Source organism: Quercus robur, chromosome 9 (assembly GCF_932294415.1).
Source record: "Quercus robur chromosome 9, dhQueRobu3.1, whole genome shotgun sequence".
NCBI classification, from domain to species: Eukaryota; Viridiplantae; Streptophyta; class Magnoliopsida; order Fagales; family Fagaceae; genus Quercus; species Quercus robur.
In genome coordinates this window covers 4,513,414-4,522,077 of record NC_065542.1, presented here as the reverse complement: position 1 = coordinate 4,522,077, position 8,664 = coordinate 4,513,414, and the positions used below count along the sequence as shown (strand labels likewise).

The 8,664-nt window shown below is 30.1% G+C and overlaps 1 protein-coding gene across 2 annotated transcripts; it reads left to right on the top strand.

Moving 5' to 3' along the window:
- Positions 1–888: 888 nt before the first annotated feature.
- LOC126699813 (agamous-like MADS-box protein AGL12) lies at positions 889–6,327 on the top strand. Of its 2 annotated transcripts, none has more exons than XM_050397790.1 (7): positions 889–1,332; positions 2,103–2,184; positions 3,216–3,277; positions 5,249–5,363; positions 5,470–5,511; positions 5,786–5,827; positions 5,947–6,327. In XM_050397790.1, the coding sequence occupies exons 1-7, from the start codon at positions 1,151–1,153 to the stop codon at positions 6,034–6,036; spliced, it is 615 nt and encodes a 204-aa protein (XP_050253747.1). In that variant the 5' UTR covers positions 889–1,150; the 3' UTR covers positions 6,037–6,327. The 2 variants fall into 2 exon arrangements, with proteins under 2 accessions (XP_050253747.1, XP_050253748.1); XM_050397791.1 differs by having other exon boundaries at positions 894–1,332; positions 5,264–5,363.
- The last annotated feature ends 2,337 nt before the right edge of the window (positions 6,328–8,664 follow it).

The window sequence follows — 8,664 nt, the reverse complement described above, 5'->3', positions numbered from 1 at the left end:
TTTCTTCTTTTTCTAGTGATGGGTGGCATCTAACATTAATCATGTAGACCCACTTAAGTGATGATAAAGAGGAATATGTTGAAAGGGGTTGTAATCCTCTACATTTTTCACATTTCCCTCTTCTCACTAACCACACATGCCAATAAGATCCAGCTAAAGGTTGCTGTCATTCTTCTAGTATATGGCCACTTTGGTAGTTCATATGATTTGTTTTTTCAGGGTTTGACTCACCCCATTACTCATAAAAGTGATAAAATATCAGTTGTGTTAGCACCCACAATTTTCACAACTTTGTTTTACAAAGATTGACATGGTTTGTTGTGATTTTGAGCAATATTACATTTATTTGGATCCATTAATGATATCATTTTTATCATGAACTAATCACAACGTGCCACTAATCCTGATAAAATTTGTAAGAAATTTTAGGCCCAAGCATTAATGACATCAGTTATAGTTATTCCATAGATCCTTGGTCTTATACATAGTTTAAGATCTCTAAAAAATTTTAGGCTTGACAAAAGAAAATTAATAATTATACTTATATTTGTTAAAAAGTCGGTTAAAATATAATTGTATCTTGAGTAGTGAAAAATGAAATTTTAAAAGGATGCACATAAACAAATAGACAAATTGGTGAAAAAGTTTTTAAAAAGTGTTTATGCTAAATAGATTCTTAATTAATAACATTTTATGGGAAAAGATGTGGCATGATGTGATTAGTTAAGAATGCAATTGTATGTGAGAGAGAGAGTACACAATACTCAAGAGTGGGTGATGTGAGTGATGAACAATACTTAGTGATACGTAAAGTAGTGAATGATGTGAGAGATTAAACAAAAGTTGTCAGTGATGTGTGAAAATTTTATAATAACCGACCAAATATTATTCTTTTCGGCTGGGAAGAAGGAACCAGGAAGAGAAATCATGGTGGTGTATATATATATATATATATATATATAAGGGTTTTAAACTCCATACACTGAGAAGCCATCGTTAGACACGTTTAAGGTTTGATCTCATTTCTGAGGAGAGATCAGCAACAACCTCGAAGCTAGTTCACACTAGTGGGAGGTTGTCTGCAGAAAAAAGCAAACAAAAAAAGGTTACCAAGTTGTTGAAAGATATCAAAAAATATATATCTATTTCTATGGCTCGTGGAAAGGTTCAGCTGAAGCGGATTGAGAACCCTGTGCACAGGCAGGTTACCTTCTGTAAGCGCCGAGCTGGGCTTCTTAAGAAGGCTAAGGAGCTCTCTGTGCTATGTGATGCTGAAATTGGCCTATTCATTTTCTCTGCCCATGGAAAGCTTTATGAACTAGCTACCAAAGGGTATGCCTCTTAATTATATCTCTTTCAGATTTTATTTATATTTCAAAAATTATCCGTTTTTCTAAAGTTTAAGCTTTACGACCTATTATGATATCATGTCTTAGATGTGTTAAAAGCTTAATCCGCTAAAAATTGATGAAATTTAACCATTTAACTATTATTCTAACAATATTATTTATGTTTATTTTATTCTTTTGCTGAATTGTTGTTATTTCTTTTCAATTTAGAATTTAGGAGGAAATATATACAAAATTCTTTGTGATTTTCCCAAAAAACATGATAACCCACTTGATGTTTTGAATGTAACCTTTAACACTTAAATCTTAGGGTTTTTTTTTTTTTTTTTTTAGTGTAACACAATACCATATATAGTATTGTTTTATGTAAAAATGTAACTCTAAATATGGACATACATCATCACATGAGCCACTTGTGGTTGATTTTAATGGATATTTAACTATTTACATGTAAACAATTAATATCACATGAAAGTTAAGTGCTACATTTAAAACTGCAGGGAATATTTTGTGTTTTTGGGAAGAATCTTAATTGTATTTTGTGTGCTTTTCTTTAGATTTTATATATATAAATGAGGAAATTGTTCACTTTTTATCAACTTAAACTTTTGTGACAAATTCTTTGTCCTTGAGATTTTGTTTATCATATTAGTATCACAGCTATTGGTTCATTGTTAAACTTTATTCATTACCATAATAAAATACCAATTTCAAAAAGAAAGAGAGATGACAATTTTCTTTTTATTATGCAAGAACCATGCAAGGGCTTATTGAGAGGTACATGGAGTCTAATAGAGGGGCTCAACCTGAACCAGACATTGAAACACAGCCTCTGGTATGTTCTCTCTGTCTCTCTCAAACACTTTGTTGTTGTTGTTGTTATTTTTATTTTTATTTTTATTTTTTTTGAGTTGCATATTCTATTTTTAAGCATAAAAACGAATATTATCTCTATTACTAAAAGCTAGCTTGAGAAGCATCAGATACTGCTCCTGATAATTTTCCACAGAATAATAATAGTTAATTCAACCACCATTGTAACAGAGTGTCGCACTTTCTATATCGACCTTTTTGTACGCGAAACTTTATGGCTTGCATCCAATGCATGCAGTCTCTATTGGCTAAGATTATTCTGGATTGGAGTGACAATGCCTTGTTAATTAGTTGTTAACTATAATATATAAACAGTGTTTCTATCAAGCATACAATAACACTTTCTCCTGTAAGACATATCAATTTGGAAATATGGAAACATGGGTAAGTTCAATGAATGATGGAGGAACATAATGAGAATAAAGAAGTCTCCTTATGCTGTGTAAAATAGAATAAACCATTGTGTTGCATATATATCCTTTTATAGCAATTAGCGAGATTCTTTTCTCATTTATCTCATCTTGTATTGTGCACATGGTAAATGCTTTACATATTTATCGCTGGCGTAAGATACAAATTATTAGGAGTGACCCATTGTAAAATAAGCTTCAAGGAATTTTCCAAATAGTATAACCTGTTGAAATTAAACATGGACTTAAAGAGGTATACAGTGTCTTTTCTTTGAGCAAAAACTCCAATGGTAACCGTTTGTGAGGTCTTCTTAAAAATGAATCTTAATTAGCTATACTAACAGAGCTGGTTTAAAGAAAAAAGAGGACTACTTTAGCCTAATTCAAACATAATGATATGTACAATCAGCTTTGCAATCCAGTTAAGAAGATACTTTTTTCTTTTTTTTCACAATTTGTTGAGATAATAAGTTGTGATTGCTAGGCAATAAGTCTTAACACCACTGTTTGTGCTTGAGTTAGTACCTTCCACTGTTTTTTTTTTTTTTTTTCCTACTGATATGTGAATTTATATCTTTGCTAGGATGCTAAAGAGGAAATTAAGCAGTTGAAACAAGAGGTTGAAATACTACAGAAAGGTCTCAGGTATTAAAAACCTCCGTTTTTATTTATAGTTATCTAATGTCAAAATAGTTCATTTTTCCTAGAAAATAAAGGTCTGTTTGGATACCGCTTATTACTGAAAACTAAAAATATTGTAGCAAAATAATTTTTAAATGTATGAATAGTACCGTGGGATCTAGTTTTAAAGTTGATTTGCTGAAAAAAGTACTTGCGGGTCCAATGAACAATGCACGGGACCCACTAAAAAACACATAGACACAAATGTTGTATCCAAACTCATATTAAGTGTTTTTTACTCTTTTTAGTAGAGTTTTCTTTGCAAATATTTCAATAATCTCGTATTGTTTTCTTTTGGCCAAGTTTTATCAAACAATAAGAAGATGCAAAGCTTCTTTATCATTTATTAGCTTTGCTAGTACGTTCTAGGGAAAACAGTTCAAAATCTGTCAAAAATAAAATGGGAAATTGATTTGTAAAAATCTCATTTGGAAAAAAAAAAGACAACAGTCGGTCAATATAATGCTAGTTGACGATTGATCAGCTGTTGGTTAAAGTTGGTCTGTGAAGAGAAAGAGAGGATGAAATTGATAGAGAGAAGTTACTATTGGAAGAATTTTTTGTAGTGTGGAGTTTATTTTGTGATGGACTATTGACTATGTAAAATTTTGGAAAATGCACTTTCTCTATTTGCCTTGCTTTTTATTGATTACAATATATTTTTAATTATTTAGGTTTTTTGTCCTACCAAACATTAGAAAGTATAAGAAACATTTTTTTTTAAATGTTTTCCACCAAAAAAAACATAGTGTCATAATGCTCCCCAAAGCCTAATAATATTTGTCTTGTCTTTTAAAGCCAAGGGAAACGAAATATGATTTTAGTTTATGTGCATGTTATTCGTGACCTTTGCTTTTAGCATATTCAAATGTATTTTTGTTTTAAAGAATTTCTTGTAATAAAATCTATATTGATACCATTCCATTATATTACATGATATTTAAAAAAAAATTAAAGGAATAATTAAGTAACTTCACACCAAACATGTACATAATCTATTCATATTAATCATGGTTATCAAATTGTTAAGGAAAGAGAGAGAGAATCTTTTAAGCAAAATGGTGAAATCCAAATAATTTAGGGTTGAGATGAATTGAAGTGTCATAATGATTGTGATCATATATGCGAGAATGGATTTTTGAGAGTAATAGTTGATAAACTACTATTTGTCTAAAAAGTAAAAGAAGATAAACTAGCATTTGCCTAAAAAAAACCATAAATTGAAAAGAAATAATGATTTTAAATATTTAACTATTATTTTAACAATGATTATTTTTTGTTATTATTTTTTTAAGAGTTGGCAATTGTGATTAATGGTTTTTTTTTTGAGAGTTTCAACGTATGATATCCACTCCTAATGATAGCTCTTTATCATTAAACTAAGATTCTAATTAATTTTTGGTGTAAGTGGGGATTGAACCCCAGATCTCTTATACAATCATAAAAATTTTTACTAATTGAGCTAACTAAAACCCATGTGATTAATGGTTTGGTTGTATTCAATGTATAACAACCTATTTGTTGATTTTTAAACATATGATGAGACAAAAAATGTTTTACGCATCTCATGGTCTATATGTTTCAATGGAAAATGTTTTACGCATTAATAGAACATATAAATGTTTTCATCTTTATGTTGCCTCAATGCTTAAGTAGGCATGACAAAGATCAAAAAAGGAATATAATTTGTATGTGAAAAATAAAAGAAGTCAATTAGTGTTAATTAAGAGTTATTATTATTACTATTTTTTGAATAAATAAGGATAAACTTATTGAAGAACAAGAGAAGGACTTAGGGGAACCAACCCATCAGCATTTACAAGAGCTCAAATAGGGATGGATTTGATAGAAATGGATCCCAAATCTTACAAAAAGAGACTCAATGGGCAAAATTATGAGACAGAAGATTATGTAAATTAAACATGAAAGATATAGCATGCATGCTTGCAGGTATATGTTTGGAGGTGGAGTTGGGACAATGACCTTGGATGAATTAGATGTCCTTGAAAAGCACCTCGAGATTTGGATTTGTAACATACGGTCAACAAAGGTATCCATATCTTCTACACTAATATTGTTTAAGTACAGCTGTTATGCCAGTTCTTTATATTCTTTCTTAGTTTGAAGTGTTGAACTAATAAGTTCATATATTGCAGATGAACATTATGTATGAAGAAATTCAACTCTTGAGGAATAAGGTTAGTTGGAACGAAAAATTCCTCTCTTTTGATAAAATTTAGGTACAAATTCTTAAGATTCACATGAATGGTAAAACCCATTATCACGCGAAACCAAGTTACTTGATTTAATTGTGAAACCTAATATATAGCACTTAAAAACATATATTTCATTATTTTTGTTTTTATATATAGCACTTAAAATCAGTCATTAATGACTTCTTACTTAAACAACTAGAAGGTGCACTATTATTTTGTGTTTACTGAAGGAACTTAATTTCTCTGGTTATTGAAGGAGGGAATACTGAAAGCTGCGAATAACTACCTACAAGATAAGGTAATGAAAGATTGATGCCAATTGTATGCCATTATTTTTGTGAAAGAAATTGTGTGGAAAAAAAAAATTTTTTTAAAAATTCTTCGACCAAACTGACATGGAGATTGTTCTTTTTGCAGATAGAAGAGAATGGAATGACTGACTTTGCACCAAATACCACTAATTTTGCGTACCCACTAACAATACAGAATGAAATATTTCAGTTATAAGATTGCTCTATAGTATACTGATCAGTAATCATCGAGCAGTCTTGTTGTATGTTTTTAATTTAAGGTGTGTCGTTTATCTACGAACTTCATCAACGCTTGTAATCATAAGTACCTAGATTCCTTGCAGTATTGTACGTATTATGTCAATGTAGAATCTTTATGTTCTCAGTGGACAGAATTATCTGGCAATGGGTTGCCATTAATTCTTGTACTATATAACTTGATGCATGGTATGTACGTAGGATATTGTAATTTAATAAATCTATATATATGATTGCATGCCATTAACCACCTTGGAGGTTTTATATCGAGTCGTTGACTACTTATAATTTTTTCGAGTTTTTAAGGTATCACAACCTTAGGGATTGTATTGAGTGATGTAGAGCAAAAGGCCACCAACAACGCCAATTTTCGTTTGTGATGCTATACATATATAATGTGTTTCTTATATTTAAAGAAAGTATTAGATTGCCATGAGGTCATATTATGTAAAATGTGGATGGTACAATTGTATATATCTCCAAGTCACCTCTCTTAAAATCTCAACTAGATGTGGTCAATATTAGGTGCCTAGGTGGTGTACATAATGACTCAACTTTGTCTTCCTTTTTTTTTTTTTTTCTTTTTTCTTTTTTTAAATTAAAAAAAAATGATTCAATTTTATGTAATTATATAACTGCTTGAGAAATCTACATATAATTAAATTACTTTAAGTTACTTTAATATTAAAGAAATTATTTGCTAAATGAAGAATAATTAAGGTTCCAACATAGTAGTTTTAGAATCTAATTAAGCATTTGTAAGCACGTCTAGAGGTCAAATTATCAAAAATTATGATTGATGTATACCCATTATAGTATTATTAAATCTTGTAATTCAAATGATGTGCCCGTGTCTTCTCAACAGGAGAATGCAGGGTCGAACCACTAAGAATGTAGTTCCCTTAATCTTTGTCTTTTAACACATATTCCTTAGTGAATCACGTTTCATGCTATCCCCAAAGTGCATGTTATCACTCTTAGAATTCCTTAGCATGCACCCTCATGCATTCAATATCCCCCACTTTGTGTATGATAGTGCTTCACAAACGTAACATTATCTTTGGTTGGGACCGGTAATTTCCTTAGTCAATCCCTGGATAAAGAGAAAGCTATGCTTTATGCCATTTGCTTGGGAAGCCATTTACACACACCAAAAAAAAAAAAAAAAAGAAGAAGAAGAAGAAGAAGAAGAAGAAATTAAAGAAATTAAAAATAAGATGGTTTCTGTGACAAATTTCTCAAAAACAGATCAGCCTGAAAAGCTAGGGAACTAGCAAAGAAATTGGTTGCTAAAGATTAGTTAAATCTTGCATAAAAATTTTCTCCTTGATTTCATTCCTTCAAAGGCATGCATCTCGCCCTTAATTCCAAGGCATTTTCTCAGTTAGCATAAAAAAAATTTGACCACGCCTCGTAGCATTGTCTCGGTTGTCCAAAAAAAGGATAGTAAAATGTGATATACAACCTAGATCAAGAACCATCACTGCCAATTCTGCAAAGCCCAATTTTAATCCTTTTTTAGTGCCATCAGTCAGTAATTACCACTTCGTGACTCGGGGGAATTGGCACCAATTTTGATTTTTGATAATCTCAAGCTCCTTTTTCCTGGGAAAACTTTTAGCGTTAGAACATTTCTCAAGGGCTAAAAAGCTACAAGGGATTGAAATTTGAAAGTGATGCGCATAGAAATGAAATAAAACAATAATAATGAATAATGATAAGGATCATAATTTATAAAGGTAAGGAAGAGAGGTACTATGCCATTAGTTATAGTTGGTGGGAAATAAAATTTACTTCCAAGTAGTCAAATCATTATGGCTATTTTGGATTTTTGAAAACGTTTATATTCTCAAAATGTCCTAAACATGGGGTAAGACTAGCATTTTAGTATTGGATAGACCAAAATTAGAATGAGACTATATATGTAATTAAGATTTCGTTGGATTGTATCAAAATTAGATAAACCTTTGGAAAACCACTTATTACTTATGAAGGAAAGTATTTGATGCGTGTTGTTGACTTTTTTCTAATATTGCTATTTCTCACATCACCATTCTCATATATATATATATATATATATATATAATTTTTAATTTAGTTTTCAAAGTTACAAATAGTATCCAATAAAAAAAAATAGTATCAAATTGTGTTAATTTAAAATTAAACCAATAAGAACTCTCCAAGGATTCTTAAAAAAAAAAAAAAAAAAAAACTCGTGAAGAAATTTGTACCTAAATTGGCAACTCCTAATATTTTCATGAAAATGTTTGTAGTTCAAATTTTCTCTACCCAACTCTCAATTTATATATATAAAACTCATAGAGATCATTTTCTTTTTAATAAAGCAATCCAACATTAAACAAATTCTAATTAAATTGATATTCAATAAAAAAATCCCAATTAATTTAGGTAGTTTTTTTTCTTCTACAAATTCTCTAATTTGAAATTTTCTTGAATAATATTCATTAATTAATTATTAAGTATATGTAGAAGATTACCGACTTTTTTTTGGGGGGGGGGGGGGGGTGTAAAAACTAAAAAGAAGGTTACCGACTAATAATCAATAGTCTAATAATACAACCTTAAA